This window comes from Sycon ciliatum, chromosome 2 (genome assembly GCF_964019385.1).
Source record: "Sycon ciliatum chromosome 2, ocSycCili1.1, whole genome shotgun sequence".
Lineage (NCBI taxonomy): Eukaryota > Metazoa > Porifera > Calcarea > Leucosolenida > Sycettidae > Sycon > Sycon ciliatum.
Window position 1 is genome coordinate 44,200,129 of NC_088644.1, and position 23,954 is coordinate 44,224,082.

Below are 23,954 nucleotides of genomic sequence, written 5' to 3' on the forward strand. Positions count from 1 at the left end.
ACGAGTTGTGAGAGACATAATTTATCATCATCATCCTGTCATCACTATCATTCTTTGTAGGTGCGCGAGATCGCGTCGATCGCATCCTTTGGACATTTTCCTTGCTTAGTTATCATCCTTCCTAGGCTTTTGCACCCGGGATGTTGCTATGCGTGCTGGATATGTGTTCGGACTGAGTCACCTTCAAGGCTGGTTCAATGTCGCAGTACTCCTTGCCAGTTTGGGCCCAGCTGTCGCATTTTCTGGCTATTCCTTAGCTGGTACAATTATTGATGGCATATACTCGTAACATTTGCCTTAGCATCTTCTATGAAATTACCATTGAGTGGCTGTCTTCATGTACATCGGCAAACTAAAAGGAATTGAAGAGGGAAATCCGAGGGAAATCCGAGGGAAATCCGAGAGATTTTTGAAACCTCTAAACAGTATTTAACGTGTGTTTGGTATGTATTCACTGGTTGAGGGAATGTATTCACTGGTTGAGGGAATGTATTCACTGGTTGAGGGAATGTATTCACTGGTTGAGCGAATGTATTCACTGGTTGAGCGAATGTATTCACTGGTTGAGCGAATGTATTCACTGGTTGAGCGAATGTATTCACTGGTTGAGCGAATGTATTCACTGGTTGAGGGAATGTATTCACTGGTTGAGGGTATGTATTCACTGGTTGAGCTGGGGATGGAAAAAAGGGAAAAGTCTGAAGAAAATATGGACTGTCACCACCAGGACTCGATGCTCTAACCACTGAGCTATGGTGTAGCTGTCATCCATGCAGAGACCGTTCAACCGTGTTTGGTATGCGTGACAACTATATCAGGACTAGTATAGTAGAACCTTGTTACTGAGTACAATATGCAGATCACGTGAAAGGCCGCCATCTCATAAAAAAACCCTCATATTTAAACGTCACGATTGGATGAGGAAAGGTATCAATGCATGATTATGGTATAGTTTAGAAGTACACATCTCGAATGAAATAGTGGTCTTGACGAAAGGGGAAAAAGGACTCCAATGTGGAGCGTAAGGTGCCATTTAGCTGCAAGGCAGCGAGAACAAAATCATTGATGGATCATCAGGGAATAATAGCTCTTGCAATTGCAAGAATAGAATAAAAGTCATCTATTTGTCACATGTTCTTATTACGATGATGAGGTACATGATCTAATGGTCAATCATTCTTGTGATTGGTCAATCGTTTTCTGAATACACAGTTTTCATATGAAGGTATAGCAAGCCGGCTGCGAAAGATTTGAAACATAACAATAAACATAACAATAATGCAATAACGTTATTATTGGGATTACCACATTAGACTGAGAAAGTACGATGCATGATATGTTAAATCAACCAACTATGAGCGGTTGCGGTTACAGCTTGATGACGTCACGTTTAGACTAGAGATACATCTTGAATAGTATAGGATGAAGTGAAGGATGCCAGCTCAACATAAAAGATAGGATCTCAAGATGTACATGTCCACTGCTTGCGTGACTAGCACTAGCATCTTCTGCTGGTAACTACACTATATGTAACGTCATGTGTTCTAATGTGACAGTGGTGTAGTGTGACCATTGTCTACTGTAAATGGATGTATTGTTAGTGTAGTGATTACTGATGCTGGTGCTAGTGATTGTGATTGTTACATGTATTTGTGGTGGTATCTTGCTAAAGGACGCATAGCACTGATCCACATGGTATGGCAGTGCTCGGAACACTCTTAGTAGGGATCCACGAGCCAGCGTTGCTTGGATTGTTTTGTTGGTCGGGTACGATGATTTTTGCTTGCTTCACTTGCATTGATCTGCGGAAGATCGAGATTGCCGAAGAAACCATTCGCTGGCAGCAAGGTAGTGCCAAGTCCATTCCCGTACATACCAACACTCTGTGGTGGCAGGGTGTTAAGACTGAATGGGAAGTTTAGCTGATTCGGTGAGCACAGTGCCTGAGATCTGAAGAACCGACCTGGTGTGGCGTATGCTGGTGGACGGAAAGTTGAAAAGCTGCTCTTGCCCTTGAAAACATACTCCAGCCTCTGAACTGTTTTGCCACAGTATTTCTTCTCTAGAATGTCCTGCACATTCACAGAGAGCAGGTAGAGTGGTATAATCAATAGGCCACACAGATAACAGTTGCATGTTGAGATACATACACTACAGTACAAGCATGCATCGGCGACAATTTAGGTGTAATACAGCTGCTGCATTGTGGCATTGTGGTATTGTGGCATTGTGGCATTGTTGCATTGTGGTATTGTGGCATTGTGGCATTGTGGTATTGTGGCATTGTGGCATTGTGGTATTGTGGTATTGTGGTATGCTAGCAGCTACAAGTACAGGTAGGCGTGTGCATGTCATAGCAATCCAGAGGTCCCTGGATAATCCGGCACCATTTGTGCTACTGAAATTCGGCTGGATTAGGAAGGGTGCTGGACTAACAAAGTGTTTATGAGTACAGTGGTGGCAGTACATGTATTACCATCACTATGCTGCAGATGTAGTCTACATGTGTAACCATGGGAACATCGTAGTAGTCATAGCAACACCAGGTAGGCAGGGCAGGCACCATATGCCAGTACATATAATGCTACGAGTCACAATGATTGTACGAAAAACCTGAATCAGCCATGTTGGGAGAGGTTGGCACAGGGGGGGGGGGGGGGGGGGGGGGATGAGAGGTTGGTTGAAGTAGTGGGAAAGGTGGAAGACTGAGAGGCAGTGGGGAAAGGTTCTTCGGGGAAGAAGTTATGTACTTCAAAAGTAGCAACCGTGTACATCGGTATTGTTCATAGTTCCCGATGGGCAATTGTTGCCCGTATTTACTGTATTACATGTGTGACCAGTATTACCTGTGTTCAGTTTAAGCTGTATTACCTGCATGAACTGTATTACCTGCATGAACTGTATTACCTGCATGAACTGTATTACCTGCATGAACTGTATTACCTGCATGAACTGTATTACCTGCATGAACTGTATTACCTGCATGAACTGTATTACCTGCATGAACTGTATTACCTGCATGAACTGTATTACCTGCATGAACTGTAGTCAACTGTACTAACTGCTTGGACTGCATGAAATACATGTGAGTGTCAGTGTTGCCAGTATGGTCTTACCTTTCTGTAGTAGTATCGCATGGCTCTGGACATCTTGTCGAAGTTCATCTCCAGTCGTTTCTTGTAGAGTCCCCAGAGACCAGACAGCAACTGAGAATCGACAATCTTGAACGCACCTTCTTCTTTGTTGCTCCAGCGAATTATGTGTTCATAACAATCGAAGTACAGGCACTCTAGTAGAAATTCCCACAGTTGAACTGCAATCACACACCGAAAACAACACTGAGTGCACCAAACAGCGAATTCGTATGTACTTGTTGAAAGAGTTAGTGCAGACAATTACTTAAAATTGATGGAGCCTGATGGAACGTGAGTGGAACTTAAAGGGAAAACTAACTTTGTGGTCCAAGGCTTGTTACGTAGATTGTGTACTTAGTGGTTATGTAGATTGAGGTTGATCACGTTACACCATCAGATCTACAATACAGTGTATTAGGTGTTCATGTAGCCTCAGTGCCTCAGTGCCAATTGTTCTGTAGTGCATGACTATTATGCACTTGTAGAGATCTCTAGAAGGGAGCACATACATGTCCCAATGGTTCAGTGGTATACATGTAGATACCCGGTTCATGTACTTCCAAGTACCGGATGTGTCCTGGTGTACATCTGCTGGTACAAGAGGATCTGCTCTCTCTACTGGTACAAGAGGATCTGCTCTCTCTACTGGTACACGACTACTTACCAGGGTTTTCTTCTTTGTGCATCGGGAACTGTACTGGTGATGGTGGGAGCATGTTGAAATTCTGTGAGAGTTGCTGTGTCATCAGTAGGCTTCGTCCTGAACATAGAAAGCATGGTAGATGGCCACACAAACACCTAGCTGGTTAAAGTGATGTTGAGACTAGTGTCACTGTGACAGTGTGCGTACTTGAAGTATACAGATGTACTGATGGATATGGAGGTGGTACCATCTTGCTTACCTCCTTCCAACCCAGTAAATATTTTCATTTCGATATTGATATCGACGGTGCCATCATGGCGGTACATGTACATGATTATATATATATACATGTACATGATGTACACATGTTGGTGCATACTACATCAGTGTGCTGTGATACAGTAGCATGTAAGTGCATACATGTACATCATTCAGACATTGTGTTATGCTAGTGGTACTAGTGAGTGTGGACTGGTTTGATAGAGATAACGATAATCAGCAATTTGACAATACCTAGTACCTGTGCCATGGGTATGGACAGCTACAACTATAGTGTCAACGGTATATCTCCAAAAGATGGGTACTGGAAACGCAGTCCTCCTTGACGAGGGCATGGCTGCATTAAAACTCTATACGGTGCATTTTTCCATGATATGGGATATGGAACTGTATCATGCGTGTACAGTAACACTTTCGTAACTCCATTGTTTTAGTCGTGTTGCAAAATCGAAACCGGACTGTAATATACATGTAATTAACATGATTGTAATACTGTACCTATGTCAGCAATGGCGGCTTCTTTGCTGTTGATATGACTGGTGCGTAGTGTTGACTTATCGCTGGGTGTGGCTGGTGGACTTAGCGTTTCTACAAGAGAACAACACAAGACAACATGTCATTGACATGGGGCTCATAACTTCTTGCTCTCACCTTCATGGTCACGTGACTTCTCAAGTCGCAATCCAGTGGCAGTGACCTGAGACCGTGATGCCTACCAGTGCTGCTCAGTAGTCAGCATGTGTTCAATACTCATGGTCTTAGCACAATTGTGTTTACAACATTTGGTCATTTTGGAGGGGAACGTGCAATTTCTGTCACAGTGTTATAACCATACATACCGGTATACATGATGGTGAGAAGCTTCAAAACAAGAACGTGCGTCATGTATTCCCAAATTCAGATTTTGTATCTCGATGACCAGTAGAATTACACGGATGAGCGGGACACAGATATCTGGGTTTTGAACTACATTCATCCGATGGATACTACTACTATGACGTACATGTAATCGATATTATTAATTTTGTGATTTGTTGTTGCTTTACCTGTTGTTGCTGACATTGGCATAGCAACCGTGATGCTTTCAGGACTTTGCTCTCCCGCAGATTTCTGGGCGACTTGTTGAGCTGGGGAATTCTGCGAGGATGGAATGTGAAATGACGAACCTGTGTCCGAGGCAGGGGAGTGAAAGTCTTCATTCATCAAGTCACATGATTGTCCAGGTAGAGATAGCGGCGAAGCGTCAGACCAGGCGAACAGATCGCAATCATCCATAGCATTGTCGAATAGAGTGTTGGAGAATTGCGGTCCTGCAGTACAAGTACGAATAACAGGAAACATGTTAGCTGTGTGCTTAGCATGGTTACAAGTCCTATCCATCATTCCTCTAACGTTATTCCTCAGCATAACTATCTTGTCCCACCTTTCACAAAGTCTGCGTTGTCAGTTTCCATAGTTTCAACGTGAAGAGCTTCTAGAAAATCACTTTTTAGTTCCTCTATCGCCAGTAGAAGATTTGTCAGAGTGATTTCGGAGGCATATTGGTTAGTGGGGAAATCCATTATGGAACAGTGAGCAATGTGTGACTTTAGGGGAGTATGCTCAAGTGTGTATTCCTAACAGCTGTGGCTATCATATCTACTACACTCGTTTGTCAATTGTACTTAGTAACTGCTAGGGACACATGTCCCGTGTGCGAATCGTTTTGGGAAGTTTGAGAGCTTATACAGGAATGTCTCCACCCTGCCAGTTCTACAGTGGTCAGATCTGCTACTAATACTATGGTTCGAGTGTGGCCTGGCAGGCGGTGTGTCCGTGTGGTATATTGACTGTGTGCGGATTGCGGACTGCAGACAGTGCAGTGTTTGGCGGCTGTGTACCATGTGTGGGGACTGTGTGCGGATTGTGGACTGGAGACAGTGCAGTGTTTGGCGGCTGTGTACCATGTGTGGTGACTGTGTGCGGATTGTGGACTGGAGCCTGGAGTCAGTGGAGATTGGTTACAATGATAAACTATTGACAGTATTGTTGGAATAATCGGTGACGTGAGCACGGATCAGCATATTGCTACAAACAGCACAAGAGGTAGCTCTGGTTTCGCCTAAGTAACCAATCCAACGAGTCACTTCGTTACACCTAGCACCAACATAAACAGCTAGCTATGATCTACCAATCCTCAACCAGTCCCTAGATCCCGGGATTACAAGATTTAGAACTCAGTACGCTGCCAACCGTTAGCACACACGTATTACCTGTCTTCATGCTGTCCTAGATCCCAGCCCTGGTTCAGTGGTTATTTCTCCCACACGCTGTACATGTTGGTACTCGCCGCAATACCCGCAACCATGTACATGTACCATGTGCCCCCCCCCCCGGCCGTAATACCCGCAACCATGTACATGTACCATGTGCCCCCCCCCCCCGCCTGTAATACCCGTACCTGTAGTACACAGTACTGTAACAGTCAGAAGACTCTACATTGTAGTATGTATTGTAGCAGGATAAGAGGAAGGTCGCCAGACTAGACTCACTATGACCAAGAGTACATAACCCCCCAGAGTGTGCAACGCCTGATCCAGCTCTGCATAGGGTCTTGGTCGAGCGGAATCGGATCTTTGCGTCATAATACCGTACACATCTGAGGGGAACCCGGGGAGTCGCGGGTGCTCTTGGATCAAAAACAATGGTGCCCTGCCTCGAGACCGGCCTTGCGCTGGTGTGAAGTGTACGCATGACATCAGAAGATCCGATTCCGCTCGACCAAGACCCTACACAGAGCTGGATCGGCGTTGCACACTCTGGGGGGTTATGTACTCTTGCTATGACTTGTAACTACCGGTGTGTATGCCGAACAGGCAAGTAGTTAGTTGCCAGACTACTAGTAGACTCACTATGATTGTATGCACACTCCACAACCCAAATAATAATAATTGCCAACACAGCAGCACCACATAATAATACATCACTGCCTCCGAACAAGACACACTCCGGATACCGGTAATAGTCTAAGTGACTGGATCCGGTTTTCCTCAGGACTGAAAGTAGAAAGCTCTGCTTCGACTGCAGCCTCTGCAGCCTCTGCAGGCTCTGGTCGTCTCACCATATGGCAGTACTCTGTTGGTACATCTCTGCTGACGTCTTGTAGTAAGTAAGTTGTACAGTGTACACTGAACTGTCCTTATCCTATCACGGGAATCACTGCACCGACCCGGGTCCGTGTAATCCACTACTGGCACTACTGGCACTACTGGCACTAGGTCTATGCTAACGTTAGGACGTTAGGATTCACATCCACTGCAGTCTACAGTCATACTATAACCTGCCACTGGCACTGGGAGCTTACCGGTACACGGTATTAGACTTGCAAGTACTGTTGACTGATTACTCTGCATAATAATACTGTTGACTGATTACTCTACTGAACTACATCACGTGCTATGATCAATGCTGCCAGTGTACTCTTGACTGATTACTCTACATCATGTGCTATGACCAATGCTGCCTGTGTAGCGCTATTGTACGATGCATGTGTAGAATACAGAATCTAGAAATGGTGCAATTATCGATGTGTTTCCTTCAGTCTTTCCTGCCAGTGATGACTGTGCTCGTATAGTTACCGTATTAAAGTACATTGCAATGTACATGCACATGCACAGGCACAGTTCATGTCTGTGTGTGTGGAGTGTCGTACTGAGCTATGTCTATGACCGAGGTCTGGCGAGTTGCGTTGCCATGGTATTGACAGTTGAACATGTACTGGCTTCCAGCTGCCTGCGTGCCTGCGTGCCTGGTATTCCTTCCAGCTGCCTGCGGTTGTAATGAGCACACGCCAAATTGCAAACTACATGTAACTAATACTTGTTGCGTGTCTGAGTAGTGCACTTTGTTGCTAGCTCTACGCCCCGACAGCTAACAGTTACCAGTACAATGTACATGTATAATCTACTGCTGCTATGCTGAATGTGTTGAGATATCGTGCCATAGTACTAGCTGCGTAGTATCCTATCATCCTATCCAGAGGACATATTCTATGATAATTGCAGGTGCGGCGTGCTCTTGATATTTGCATGAATCTAATTTCGTTCTCCTAAGGATCTGTCCCATGGGTCAGATGCAGCAAGGTAGACAGCAAGGTAGACCCATGGCTCTGATAATGATGATAATAATGATGATGATGACACTGCCAGCAATATGGTATTAGGAAGGAGGAAACACTTGTCTCAGTCTGGAAACTGAGAAGTGTAACATGTGACGTTCTGTACCTCGGCCGGTCACGGTTTGCTGCCCATCATACTGATGATGACTGATATCTACAGCTTGCTAGTGGGCGAATCGTTTTTACACACTCTGTATTGCTAGTACTAGTACTAGTAGTAGTAGTAGTACCTCCCAAGTACATGTACATGTATATGCCACAGAACCAGAAGTGCAACAGAGCGACACTGTGGATCATCCATGTACAATTGTACATGTAGACTGCAGACAGACTGTAGTAGGGGTAACATAGCAGTAATTAAAGTGTGATAATAGGGCGCGTTTCCTCTTTATGCAAACAAAGGCAAAGGTGAGTCATCGAATTCTGGGGAAATCCGGAGGGGGATGGGGGGGGGGGGGGGCATTTGGACAGTGATGGTGTACGAGTATGCATACAAATCACCTGGACCACGGGCACAGGTGTTTGCACATGTACAATGTACTTTGAAGTGCACACACTGACACAATCACAGTTGTACATATACATGGAGCGACAACGTGCGTCACTTGTACAGGCGTGTGCTTGTGGAGTCACTTTTCTGTTTTCACGGACATGCACCATAATAACATTGGACAGATATTCATAATATAGAGACCAAAGTTACCCCCCACCCCTCCTTCTTGAGATATGTGGTTGAGGTATTGCCAATAATTGGTAGCTGCAAGCCAACGCATTGGTCACAGACTACAGACACTCTGCCTCGGCCGCCCACACACACTCCCAGTCTTTATCTTGGGCGCTGTCTGTTCCTTTTTTTTCTCACCATAGTTATTTCCTGCTTTACTTGGCTGCAGTGTTTTGGATAGGATACACAGATTTGTTTGTCTTATATCACACGAGTATGAGTTCAGATTGGTCCAAGCAACCCGATCTAACCGGCAACCATGCAGAGTTGCCGGCACGAAACCCTGAAAGAACTGAATATTTGGTAAACTGACATTACTTTTTGATCGTGTTCGAATCCGTTTCCAGACAAATTGTCATATTCCACTTACAAGTGAGAAAGTTTTCTTCCAGGAAGATCTTGCAATTAATTTGACGGAGAAAACGACAAAGGGACTCCAACGTTTCAAGGGCCACATGACCGAGATAGTCAAGAAGGGCTGGGAAGCAGGTGCTTGTCTTCACTTGAGTACGTCGACATGATTATATTCCACTCTAGTCACGTTTGCCAATACCCCCCCCCCATTTGTATTGGCATCGTAGTTTTTGTCTTGAGGCTAGGCAATGCGGCACATGTGCATATTAGCATCTAGTGATATAAACTAGCCTAAGAACTGTTCAAAATGAGGAACAGTGCAGCTACTTGAAAAGTAGTATTTCAAACTCCAACCAACATCAGACCAGGGAGCCCTACACATACCGGTGTGTGTAGGGCTCCCTGCTTCAGATCACGTTCAGACCACGTTCAGAACGCTATGAAAACGCCATCAAAACTCCATCATAACGCTATTAGAATGCTATCAGAACGCTATCAGAACACGTACCTGATACTGGTGGAGATAAGTTAGCAGATAGTCCGTCAGCACAGCTGAATGAAACTGGTGTGGTTGGCGTGATGATGTCCACACCTACATTACCTGCACACACGTTGGCAGCATGGGCAGGCGATACGGACGGCACAGACGCTGCAGATGCTCCGCGTAGAGGCATTGCGGGAAGTGCAGTAGAGTCTCCCCTGACTTCCTCCATTGATGTTGCTGATGATATGCTGGTCTGTCTGGGTTTAGAGGGAGACTGCTTCTTTTGTCTATCACTGCTACTATTGCTGGTGCCAGCGGTGGTGGCGATGGCGATGGCTGTGGTGGAAGTACTGGGAGTAGAGCATGGGTGTGCACGCAGCATTGATGGCGTAGTGGTTGCAACCAGGGCATTACTACTCTGACGGTTCGAGATATTCTGCTTTTGCATGAGTGACGTCATAGCTTGCAGTGCAGCGGCTGTTACTGCTTGGCGTCCACGTGCTGTAGGGTAATCAGAGTGACGGCGGCTGGTAGTGGCGGAAGTGTCTGCGGCAGTGGCAGTGGTAGTGGCAGCAGTGGCGATGGCGGCAGTGTGGCAAGTATGGGCAGTGTTCAGCAGGCTGCTTGAGGTGGGTGGTGTCTGTAGATATGATGGGTGACAATGGGCCTGGGATGCTTTTGCCTTGTCGCTGTCAGCACCTTCTTGTTTTGTGTTCTGCATCTCGGCTGGCGTCTCATCAAACTCCTTGAGAATTGTTTCCAAGATGTCATACTCCATATCGTCGTCATCATCATCGCAGCCTTCACTGTGTTCAGACTGTATTTCTACGTGCATAGGAACACAGAGAAACAGGACACATACCGTATTTTCCGGGGTATAAGCCGCACCGGGGTATAAGCCGCACCCCCCTTTTTGAGGCAAAATATTGACTAAAAGTTGGTATTCGGAGTATAAGCCGCACCCACAAACCAAGATTTTTCACACTCATTGACAAATGGCCTTTCTACAAATTTATAATGGTTATGGAGCTAAATACCATGTTAGATCAGATTATGAAAAATAGAATCCCCGTATACGCGTACCGTGTGGTGTAACCCGCGCACTAAAACTAGTAAAAGTGCCGGGATAGCAACACAGGCGCGAAGCTGAGTCGAATGACATGTCACATGACGTCAGCATGCATACTGATGTATGCTAAGCATTCATTCGGGCAAGCATATTCGGTGTATAAGCCGCAGGGGCGATTTTGGTCCGATTTTTAGCGAAAAAAAGTGCGGCTTATACCCCGGAAAATACGGTACTATCATACTTGTACAGGGTCTCGCCTCTTTGTGGCATGTATCATGGTGTGTGGCTGTGAGAGAAACTGCACAGACGACAATTAGGAGCTAAAATACTAATGCAAAGTATGTGATGCCATGTGCAACGTATCAGTGTCGGATTCGTTGTTCATACAAGGTATATCCAGACTTGACTCAACACCCTAACCCTGGAAATCAGAAATCTAGAATGAGTGTGTCCACTGACTCCCATAAACAGAGCGTGTAAATGAAATACATGTAGTTCAGTCTATTGAATATCAAACAGTAGTACATGTAGTAGTAGTAGTGTGATTTCTCCTTCCTCGTGTTCACTTGAAGAGAGATCACTAGTTGGTGCAGTCTTGTGGTCGTCACACCCACTGCCCCAGCTTCTCTTGGAAATCATAATAAGAAAGTACATGTAGATGTAAATGTAGCTTCGCCCAAGCTACTGTGGGTTTGTCGTTAGTTTCTCATAACCCTATCTTGTCCCTATCTTGCTCACGACGTTGACTTGGTAATATACTAATAGCAAATGGCCGCATGAGGGTAGTGACATGGGACGGAAATAATGCATGATGTATGGATGAAAGGACTCGTGCACTCAATCTTCAGACTTCACTAGATACCGACAATTTCGCACAGTGCCCAAATATGGCCAATATCCTGAAAGTCACGTGGTGAGCGGTTTTCCGTAGCAACAAAAGACCCTATCATACTGTCCTATCCGCTGTTGTTGATGGAGTGTACCGGAACCAGATAATCTAATGTACATGTAGATGTACGTGTAAATTTTGTGTTTGAAGCTGTGTCGACAATAGCAGACCCCATGCCATGGCCAATGTTTGCAGTCTGCCCCAGACCGGGACATTATGCATTGAAGATGATGTACATGTAGTCAACTACTAGTGTTATGCCACTGCCACTCACTGCCACTCAGTCTGTCAGCCCAGACCCCAGACCGCCTCTAGGAAATGCTCACAAGTATCTAATCAAGGAAATTTATGAATTGCCTACTCAGCAGTGGTATAACCATGTTATTAGTAGCGGTAGAAGTTAAGGAAACGTGCCAAGTCGGCTTAGCGTCGAGTCGTGCTGTGATGTATTGCATGCCGAAATACCGGCGTCACCGGTCCCGACTCAGCTATGCTAATGCGCTGGTATATTACTCGTGGGAATTCGTGATCACGTGTAAGAATGTACGTGTGGATACCGTTTGCAGCTGCTGATATTTCCATCCTTTCCTTGGCTTTAGCCTGCACAGCTACCTGCATGTTTGGAATAAAGGCCGCGCCCGCGCATTGCAAAACTCAACTGTACTCATGCTGAGCATAAATTGTAGGTGTCGAGTGGCAAGTCAAGATTTCCAGGTACAACAGTACAACAAGGAAGGTTTTGCATGCTAGCAGGCCGTGAGGGTGTCCTGAAGAGGCTACCTGTGTGTCCTGAGAGCATTTGTTGACCTTGGGTAGCAGTAATTAGTCAATGGCTTCTACTTGAAGAGAGATATCGTGTGCTACGTGTGGCTTGACCAAGTCGTGACAGATTGATTGAAGTTGTCATAAATTGAATAGAGGGTGAAGAGATCCTCTTTCCGTCGGAGCTTAACATTAATCTAATTGAGTCTCCCAAGTTGCCATCTTCTGCTCTGAAACCTGTGAGAATGAACCCTGGATAGCTACTCCAACACTGCAACAGCAAGATGGTGGTGCTGCTGCTGAGATGAAGACAGAGGACAGTGGTCACGTTCACCCCGAAGTAACGTTTAGTAGTTGTCCACGTTCGTCCTTGCATTCCACAAGAATGATCTAGTAATTATGAGATTGTACGCTTTACACTAGGATATTATCGTGTATCGTCACGTCCGCAGGTCACATGGCATGCGCCATATGCTGCTAATAGTAGTAATACAATGGCCAAATATTTGCACTCTTGCGTAAGCGTGAAGTCTCTTTGCTGTATAACATGTACATTGTAGTTCGTGTCGGACCATACATCATGTTCTATGACATGTCGCAAGCAGACTATTCAGCTACATATTGTTATTGTACATATTGTTATTGTCCATATTGTTATTGTTAATGGTGGGCGCACAGTGTGTGTGCATGAAGTGGAGAGAAGCACTGGCTGGCGAGGACTGGGACAGTACTGGAACACCTCGAGGCACAGTCTCAAAATATAATATTTGCAATGCCTAACAGGTAATATTCATAAGGACACACTTCAGGCTCTTTTCCTTTTTATGAGTATTATCGTATTTTTGTCTCAGAGGAAACTGCCTAACAGGTACATGGCCATAACAACAAGTTTCATTAGCCAATCGTCAGCCAATGAAACAATGGCTGCCCAATTTGTAAACGAGCAATTACACATAATGTGGAACGAGGTTTTAGCCGCATTACGAGTTTCTCAGGGTGCAACCCTCAGGCAACAAGTCTCCCAAAACGTTGCCTTAGGACCGCTTTGTGTCAAGCGCGAGGTTCAACTAAAATCTCTGTCTGCATTTTGTGTTAGCAAAGCTCTGCCTCCCTCAGGCTGTACATTATGTCAGTATCAGTAGCTACAGGAATCAACATCATCTAATCCCCTGCCATGCTCATGCGCCCCGCACCAGACTAGAGTCGATTAGGATGTGGATATTGTAGCAGACACCAACATCCTTCCATGACACATGCCAGGGCTGCCCTGTGATGTCGGCACATGCCAGGGCTGCCCAGTGATGTCCTATCTGCACCAGATTGCGTGTGGTGGTACATGGTTGTCTTTCAGGGACAGGGTACTGTACCCTTCATAGAGCATAGTATGTAAGTTTGGGAAATGACAAGGTCTGACATGACCACCGATATCCGTATCTCCCAAGCGTAGACCAGTACAGTGCAGTACTACTGGGCTAAGCGTGTCCATGATTTCATCTCCAGCCCTATCGGCATAGGTTAGCTTTGAAGCAGCTATTGATTTTGGTATGCTGTATTGTCTGCTGTATTGTCGCTCCCTACATTGTACGTACATGTATACTGCTGACTTGGCTAAGACTTGGCTAATAGTACTATCACACTATCAGTTCTACGTGTTCTACGTGTTATCTGACCGGCGTTATGTTTTCCTCAACATCACAACAAAACAACATTGGGAAACAAAGAGCAATTGGGTAATTAAATTGATGGATTGTCTTGGCCAACCGGACTATTCGGATGAGACTACTTCGAAGTACTTTTCGTAAGGTGGTACCACCTAGACGATGCACATTGTATTCCTTGTCTGACATACAGCTGGAGAAGTGGTGCATCAGAGATAAGTAGTCTATGTCACCATGGCATTGAGATTTGTCAGCGCAAAGCTAATGTACTTTGCAAGCGGAAATACCCTTACATTAGCAGTATAGCATACTGACTGTTGGCCCCAGACTCACTCCTGAAATCCTCTTACATTGTACTCTTCGGATCCCCTTGCCCTTGGTCAATGTCAAACTTGGACAGTGCACCAATGGGTGGGACGACCACCACTTCATCTAGGTGAAGTTCATGTGAAGTGATGCTGTGCCGAGCCATTTCAGCCTTTGAAACTGACATGCAAATGCCAGGAAAGTCGTTCCTTCACCTCTTGCCTATCTGTTCTCAGTATAATCCGGGACTCCACCGATTACATACGTGTACATTCAGTTGCTTCTCTTTGGTGTCATAATGGTCAGCATTCTTGTGTACATTTGCACGTGTAGCTACAGGTACCTTTTGTACATGTACATGTACATGTATGATAATGTACTTGTAAGTAGCACACATTGTTGTCAGAAGATTATCCAACAACCATGAAATTCTCAGCATCGACATATTTCAGCCTCGTTCCATAATAACTTATGCCTTTTGTCTCCGCCCTCGTAGTTTTGAGCACTTTTGCGAGGTTTTAGCAACGTACATGTACATGTAGCTGTTGTGAACATGCATGTATGAATGGCTTCTCCTATCTGGTGGTCCTGAAAAAAGCCCCATTCAAGACGGACTAAACCCTCTCCTAATCCGAAGTGTCAATATCTTCCAACACCCCTGCCAGTAAAATATCCGAAGTATCTTTCGTCCATGGCTGTCAGTGGATGCCTTGGTACACCTCTGTGATTCTCTGCTTCCTGCCAAGCGCTAGATCTCTACGGCGTCGTTGATACACAGTATGATACATGCAAATGTAAACTCGGAGGGAGTTGTGATTGCTCGGGACACTGCCCACTACACCAAGGTGTAGAGCCTAGTAGCCTATACGTCATGTATCAATCATATCGTCTGAAAATTGTAGTCAAGTTGCTGTCTGATGATCGGTTAAAACCGTGAAACTCAGAGTTACAGCAGAAACGCTTTTGATTCCTCTGAAGCGTGAGTACATGTAAATGTATACAATCATGTACATATACTTGATGCATGTACACCCCACGTCGCAAGTGATTATTTCATTCAATGAAGACAACTGGAGGAAGTGCTGGAGGAAATCTGGATTTCCTGTTACACGTTGAGTGATGTATACGAATTTGCCTGATGTATTAACATGCTGACTAATGTACATGTACAATTAGCTCCTGGCAACAGAGCCATTGTGTGTGTCTTGTCAGTATGTACCATACATAATGTCTGTAGTTACCGTTGCGTGACTACCTCATAGTCTTACTGAAATACACGCACAGTAAGTATTTCTATACCAGTACTGCAATGTACAAGGACGTGCTAGTACTAAGTATGAATCTTGATAAGCCATGTGGTCACATTTAGAACCACACCATTGTTTGGGTACTCGACGTACACGGAAAATCTACAACAGTCCAGCTAAATCACAATTCAAGAAAGTAAGACCTAACATTAGTCCAGGGTCGAACAACACGCAGACAGAACAAGGAGGAAGTACATCTCCTTACCACTTAGAGGTGGTGACTCAGGAGTTCCGTTCATATCCGCCAGCTCTGCTTGTTCTGTGCACCTTTTCACGTTGCCTGCTGCAGTATAGAACAACAATATTGGGCAATGACCTTAGGGGCCGTCCGTAAATATCGAACTTTTTTCACCAAACGAATTATTTTAGTTTAGACCCAACCCCTCCCTCCCTCCCCCTCAGAACGTAAAAAATGTTGACATACATGCATATACAACAGCCATGTACATGAATCAATGTTTTCTGAAACGAAATTGGTCAACCCCCTCCCACCCCATAACGAAATTATTTCGTTTTGTGAAAAATGTTCGATATTTACGGACGGCCCCTTACTCACGGGCCTAACGTTATCAAAAAAGGACACTGTGAGTGTGACATGAGCACTATACATGTACATGTAGATCTGTGCATGTACATGTACATGTACATGGACGTGTCGGCTAGATGGCAAGAGAATAGAACTGGTAATATCGGAATTATCACGTGTTTTGACAGAACAATGACTCACCAAGCATAGGCATGACATGCAGTGTGCAGTGTACATTGTACCATAGTAGTAACCCTGTGTCTATCTTCTCATTTCAAGGTGTGGTGAATTACTCTTAGATTAATACTAAGAAAAGGAATTTTGTCGGTACGTCTGTGTAGAAAGGGAAAATGCAGCAAGTCCCTCCTCATTTCATTGTAGGCTCCATTGTTTGTCCAGACCGGGAGTAGAAGAGCCACCGGTCCGGTATACCATTACACTTTGCATGTACTTGAAGTTTTTTTATTGATGGTGACCGATGACCAGTGGCACCACTGATTAGTGAGTGCAAGAGCAATACTTGTGAAGTAAAAGCAAAATTCTAATGAGGTAACGGTAAATATTTGTTTGAACAACCTGCACGTATACGTACATTGTATACACGTTCTAGAGTGGCATCCTATGCTCAACGTGTTTACAAGGGTAGAGAAAGTGTTTTAACTCTGAGTTTCACACACTAACAAGGGTATTGCATTTGTGTATGTGCCCGTATGTGCGTGGGTCGTCTGCACGTGTACTGGTACATCCGTTGCGTTTATAAACGTAACTGAGGCACTTAACCATAACCGCACCTTCCTACTACTAATGTTATCCTACGTTTACGTGTACTGTCCAGGAGTTTAAAGATCAACGGAACTGTCGCATGAACCTATACTTTGCATGTATCAATACTTCGTATACATGTACATGTAATACTAGTAAACGGATTATCATAATTTATGCAGAACAATGCACCTTCCGAGTATTGGAGCCAGCTGTTCCCAATGGTACTCTGTCATTGTTCTTTCCATACTTGCTAACCTGCCTTAGGAACTATACGTAGGGCATGGTATGGCACGAGGCAACGAGCAAAGCATGATTTACCACTAGATTTACCACTAGTGTGATTGTCAATAACCATGCGAGCAAAACGTGGTCTGGAACCTCATCAATTTTAATGATATTAAGTAAATCTATTTCCAGTAGATGTAGATGTACAATGCAGTTGAAGTGCTGAGCATACCGGTAACTATTGCTACCCGTACACGCAGACAAGTACTAGAAATCTGTCCATCGCACAGGTATTCAAGTGCTACAGTGTTTTAGTGGGGGCAGTATAGAAAACTGCTGCGTCCTCCTTTGAAATGTAGATCAAGCACGTACACGGAAATCCGGCCCCTCATGTACTTCAGCACAGCTGCAAGGGAGTACGGTAGCAGCGGCAGCTACATACCCTGTAGTATACCTACATGACATTGCAGGTGGGGTTGACTGGGTAGAACTCTTCATGACCTTTACGTATCCTCTTCTACCTGATTACAATCTACGGTACATGAACCTATGCTTATACTTCCTCCTAATGTGACGGGCGTGGCTAGATCCGGTTATGCTAGCACAATCCGAAACAACGGTCAGTGGATATTTCAAAATGTTTCCTAAAATATGTAGGGCATGGAAATCACTGTTTTACGCTTAGTCTTGTAGGTAATCATGCAATCAGTTGTCGATAGTGACTCTGTAAGGGAGTACATGTATTTGCGACACACCGTGCTAACTCTGTAAGTGTAAGGGAGTTTTTGCGACACACCGTGCTAACTCTAAGGGAGTATTTGCGACACACCGTGCTAACTCTGTAAGTGTAAGGGAGTTTTTGCGACACACCGTGCTAACTCTGTAAGTGTAAGGGAGTATTTGCGACACACCGTGCTAACTCTAAGGGAGTATTTGCGACACACCGTGCTAACTCTGTAAGGGACTTTTTGCGACCGTGCTAACTCTGTAAGGGAGTATTTGCGACACACCGTGCTAAAGACTCAGAGTCGCAGTTACTTGCACTTGAAAGGGACAGGGGCAGCGAGCGACGTGACCCTGGTTGTGAGAGATGTAATAAACCTGTGCAGCTGCTGCGGTGCAATGACTATGTGCTTCGGACTGTTCAGTCTAGTACCCATTGCTACATGGTCCTGGAGTGAGCTAAGTGAACGCGACATACCGGTTCTAGGACCCCCAGTAGTGAAGGCCCGGGTCAAACACTTACCATGCCGGGCAACGGTGTTGGGATTCACACCGCCACGGGTAGAAACATCTTGTGATTTCCCCTCACACGAAGTGCTCCTTTCCGCTGAAGTATCCTGCATTAGAAAGTCTACACATCCAAAGTGTGTCCAGGATGAGTAGGGACGGGAAAACAGGAGTATTATTGTCAGTTCAAAATGTTCCATTTCTCATCATACTCTCTCTCTCTCTCTCTCTCTCTCTCTCTCTCTCTCTCTCTCTCTCTCTCTCTCTCTCTCTCTCTCTCTCTCTCTCTCTCTCTCTCTCTCTCTCTCTCTCTCTCTCTCTCTCTCTCTCTCTCTCTCTCTCTCTCTCTCTCTCTCTCTCTCTCTCTCTCTCTCTCTCTCTCTCTCTCTCTCTCTCTCTCTCTCTCTCTCTCTCTCTCTCTCTCTCTCTCTCTCTCTCTCTCTCTCTCTCTCTCTCTCTCTCTCTCTCTCTCTCAACAGTAAAGATGATCTTGGCAGTCCCACAGACCAATGCACCTTCCCATTTATTTCTACGTTTAGTAATTCTTTCTTTCATGTATTTTAGTATTACCTTCTAGTTCGCCCTGACCTTTGTACTGTAACATGGACACGAAGTGAGATAGCTAACAAACCCCAAAATATTAATATTTTGGACTTAGGATTGTGAAAATCGAAGTAAGCGTAGAAGACAGAGAGTGAGTGAGAGAGATAGATAGAGAGAGAGAGAGGGAGAATGATGGAGAGAGAGAATGAGGGAGGGAGAATTACATAATACGTTCAAAGCCTGAATAAACTACTGATAGCTGTTTGTTGTATTATCCCTGTGCATTCATTCTGGGGATACGATGAGCAGTCTTCCTTCTCAACACTCTCATACCAGTTCCAACGGGCAATCATCCTTACCTTGGGCGGTAGTGTATGCAATCGTGAACGTGGGGGGGGGGGGGGAGGTAATGTGCGCAATAGTGATCGATAAAGCAAACATAGGAAATGGGGGGGGGGGGGGGGACATAGAATGCATGTATTCGTGTTGGATTGTAAGATTTTTGCCTCAATGGTGTATCGTCGTACTAGTCAACAGAGGAGGTCAATTTCAAGTTAAAGTTTGAGCAATAAAATCTTCTCACCTATTACAAGACGAATCATTTCTCGCAGCATCGCATTCTGCTGAAGCGCCGTGATCAGGGCAGCGCGTTCACACCCCGGTAGGCCTGCATCAGCGGCTAGTGAGTGAGGGTATTCTGGGATGCCGGTTGCAGACAGGTGCGGAGGAGTTGCAGAAGCAAAGGTCGGTTTCTTACTGGTATCCAGGAATATTTGGGGCTGACATTGGAAAGGAACTGCAGCTAGTTTGTTGATAGTGTCCATTAAACTTTTAGCTAGGTGTAGATGGTCAGTTCTCCTAGCCATTTTCGTGAGAGTGATTTATGCAAACTGCACACACACGAACTCTCAATTATTGATCACCTTTGTGCCTGTGATCTGTTCGCTGAAGCCTCGGGATTAGTATGACCATTTTCTTTAGAGTACACCTGCTATTTAGCGGTGCAAGCCAATGCTTTCAAGCCAGGCCGGTCTTGGACCAGCTTGTCACGTTTTAACTTTACCAACAATATGGGTCACGAGACTGTTGGAGGTACTGTTACTGCTGCGGGCGGCGGTCCTGAAAGCGTTCCACGTACACTTCTTTGGTTCAGTGGCTATCCTGGGCCTAGACCGAAGGCGAACCGGAATGCCAGCATGTAGCGACGTACATGTAGCTGCTCGCCACTACATAGCCCATCAGACCACCCCCAGCGTGCAGAACATTTCCGGAATGACTCGATGTGTTTTGCCGCAGACCTGTCAGCTCTCCTAGTCGTTCTCTTGCCGTCTTGGCTGACGGCTGGTTAGCATGGGTCACGTGACTAGGTCGGCTTTCAGCAGCACCATCCAATGGCACCATGCATGCTAGATGTACTGAGTGAGTCTGTACTACAAGTCATGTAGCAGTACAGACAGTACAGACAGTACTTGAAAGACCCAACTATTCAAATAAAAGACATGTCACATGACTCTGACGTTCGCCTTGCATTGATAATACAATACTGTGGTACAAATGTACCAAAGACATACGTAGCATAGCATAGAGCAGTGGAGCCGATGATGGTAAATAATGCCAGCTGTACTTCGAAGTGTTTCTATATCAACTGTTTGCATACGCGGCACAGTACAATGACTATAGAGTAGAAAGACTAGTAGAACGTGCCCGGCTTAGTTCGTGGTAGAGGCTGGCTCAGTACATTCGCCATAATGCTAGTGCACTGGATCTACAATACACATGTACACGTACTACCGGGACATACAGTGCTCTATGCTCTATGCATGTGATAGAGACAGAGATACACCTGCTGCAAGATGGTATCATTGTAGCCAGCTACATTGTACTATATGACTTGTATTAAACATGAAGTCAGGTTATCAAACGATGGATGTTACTATTGTTGGTGATGAAGGTTAAAACTGCTTCGATGTCGAATGCACTCCATCTCGCCATGAACGGATGGCAGTGATGTTTCATGCAAATGATGTGAATCCTTGTGCTCAAGGAGCTGTACCATACCAGCACATGATCACGTATGGTGTACACTGCATAGTGTGCTATACATCTGTTGGGTGTTCCATGCAGAGTGTGCAATACTATGTCAATACTTCAATACTTCAGTAGTGCGGTAGTGCCGTGAAGTGCCGTGAAGTGCCCGTGCCGCAAAAACGGTGTTGGTTTTGTTGATATGCATGGTCATTGATGACACCAATGCGCCCTCTTTTGAGTCTTTATCTACGCAGCATCCTGTACTTACATTCATACAACACTCACACATCATTACAAGAGGCGGTAGTAACTACTGACTGTAGCCTGACTGTAAAACAGTACAGTGTAGCCTGTGGCCAGTGTGGGCCGTGGTGGCATGCAGTTAGACAGTCATGTACAGTACAATCATGTTCTGCATAGTCTCACTAGTGTTGTGCCCAATGGCAATGCCGGTGTGTGGAGAGATGGGCCTCGCTAACGGTGTGCACTGAGTCTTATCTGTGCACCAATGATCCTGGTATACATTACACAGTCTTGTACAATCATGTACAAGGAGAGATGAATCGATCCCAGAAGTTCGCCATGGGAAGAAACGACGTTGCGAGGGTTTTACGTACTGCTGCAACTGCATAATAAACTGTACTAGTTTGCAAGTAAGTTTGTAGGACTGGATTTCTCCATCACACCTTTTTGTGTGAGTAGGCAAGTGACTGACGACTGCCTTCCGTGGAATGTCTTGCCATCATGGGTGGGGGCTGAATGGGCTTCTGCTTGTTTCCCCTGTCAGAACTTAGTCAATTCACGTCAGTGAAAGGGTTTTCCATAAGGACACAACAAAAACGCTTTATATGTCACGAAGCAGTCGATAATGGCAAATGGTCTGAAACTTCCCGCCTCTTCCAGAACTCAGCGGGATGGCCATGGATTGCGTGGAAACAACCTTCCCAATTCGGACAACTTAGACCGGACTACATGTAATCCACTAGTGCACTATCCTGTCAGCCTGTCACTCAGGATTGTGACGACGTGAGTGACGATCTCCTGTGGAGAGTAAAGTCGCATAGTTATTGGCCTACTTTAACTCTTCATTTCGCTTTTGCGTATCATAAATAACCTACACTGTCTACTGTTCACTACTTTCCTTCTGCTTGCAACGCCCAGGCACGTTCACCAGGTCACCAGGTCAGCCGGACAGATGTTTGTACGAGTGTAAAGTATCATTGGCTTATATATCCTAGAAGATCAGCCTTATAGCTGTAGGCCATAGACTATTAAAACAGGAGCAAACTCTGTGCAACGTGGTAGCTTGTGTGGCTATCGGCTTCTATAGTGCGTAACGACCGAGGCAAGCATGCTATTGCCAAATTTTTCAGCTTGTTTGGTTAGCGAGAAGCCGTACTTGTACTTGTGCGTGGTTGTTTCTCTTCTGAGTTGGCATAGAGTTGCTGCTTACGAACTCTATTTGGCCTAAGCTAAAGCATACACTGTGAACTGGAAGGCTGTGGAAGCACAGTGTCAGTACATTGTCACATTGTCAGTACCTAATCTCCCCTGGAGTCCGCTACTGATGTTATCAGGTGCCAATACACGCGTACATGTACATGACTGTATATGTACATGTATGGGCTCACTGTATGTATTTTAGAAAGTCATCTTGCTAGCGTTTTTCCACACGTGTAGTCGATATTACGCTTCCAGAAAAGGCTGGCTGCAGACATAGTACTTGAACGGGGCGGAAAACTGAGCGGAAAGTTGGAAAGGATTTGTTCCGCATGGACAAATATTATTGAGATGTGCGTAGACATTGATTGCACGTACTGTACATGCTCACGTATTTCTACAGGGAAATGTGTTACGACTTCTATTACTCCTTAGTTAAGGGTGTCATACTAAACAATATTATGGATGGTAAAGTGTCGCCAGGGTAAGCCGTCCTTCTGATTATAATACTGAAGTATAATGAATATTATGGATGGCATAGTGCCGCCACGGTAAGCCGTCCTTCTGATTATAATATAATTTAGGGCTGAAACAATATGACCGATTAACCGTTTGCTTATCGCTAAGGACGTTATCGATTATTCTTAGCTGTCACTAATGATAATTATAGCGATACCTAATGCACCGTGTGCCAATGACGTAAGGTGCTAGAATGCATGTAACATCACCATGATTTTATTTATTTATTTATTTATTTCTGCACCTCGTGGCATGTCAAGACAGCCAATTGAATTGAGGAGAGGGTGAGACCAACCACGGAAGAAGAGAAAAAAGAAAATGAAGAGCACGTACACAAAGTGGGAAGGGATTAGCAACTTACAAAGCAATGGGATGCTCAGCGAGCTATGCAGCGGAAGTGGGGATAACTGTGTAGTAGTGCTGCATGCATGGTGTTACCATGGTTACTGTACCGGGTCAGTCGGACCGCGCTGTTCACTGGCGTGTCGCACGTTTAGTAGAGCTGTGCTACATCGTTATATCAATATATCGATCGTTAGGGGCCGTCCGTAAATATCGATGTTTTTTTCAAGACGATATTATTTTGTTCATTTCTCCCTTCCCTCCCCCCTCAAAACGAACATACACATGTTTATGCAGAGGATCGATATTGTTTTAGAAGTGCAATGAAGGATTACATGTACATGTATGTCCTCATGAAACGTGACCAGCTGCAACTCTAAATTCACCATAAACCTAGGTTTACGTTGCCACGGTCGCACAACCTTGCCGTGGCTATGTTCGTGTATTCACGAGGTTGACTTTCACTTTGTGTAGGTCATAAACTACATGTTTGCACAGTGCCCGTCCATAGATAGAGTTCAATATTTTTTCACAAAGACGAGACGAACAGGGCCCAAACCCCCTCCCCCCC

General features: G+C 45.0%; 1 protein-coding gene across 1 annotated transcript; it reads right to left on the minus strand.

Annotated features, from left to right (window-relative positions):
- Positions 1–814: 814 nt before the first annotated feature.
- On the minus strand, positions 815–20,061 carry LOC135810257 (uncharacterized). Its single transcript, XM_065323737.1, has 9 exons — positions 19,638–20,061; positions 18,528–18,635; positions 15,971–16,048; positions 9,799–10,599; positions 5,103–5,366; positions 4,555–4,644; positions 3,799–3,894; positions 3,117–3,313; positions 815–2,072 (listed from the first exon to the last, which is right to left on the minus strand). The coding sequence occupies exons 1-9, from the start codon at positions 19,918–19,920 to the stop codon at positions 1,719–1,721; spliced, it is 2,271 nt and encodes a 756-aa protein (XP_065179809.1). The 5' UTR covers positions 19,921–20,061; the 3' UTR covers positions 815–1,718.
- Between the last annotated feature and the right edge of the window lie 3,893 nt (positions 20,062–23,954).

What these genes read in the sequence shown, in the direction of transcription:
- LOC135810257 (XM_065323737.1), bottom strand. Translation starts at nt 19,920, where the DNA reads ATGGCTAGGAGAACTGACCATCTACACCTAGCTAAAAGTTTAATGGAC. An exon ending in TGAGTCACCACCTCTAAGTG is followed by an intron (nt 10,600 to 15,970) that starts GTAAGGAGATGT and finishes CTATGCACGTAG; the next exon opens with AAATACAGTCTGAACACAGT. An exon ending in TGCGATACTACTACAGAAAG is followed by an intron (nt 2,073 to 3,116) that starts GTAAGACCATAC and finishes GTGAATGTGCAG; the next exon opens with GACATTCTAGAGAAGAAATA.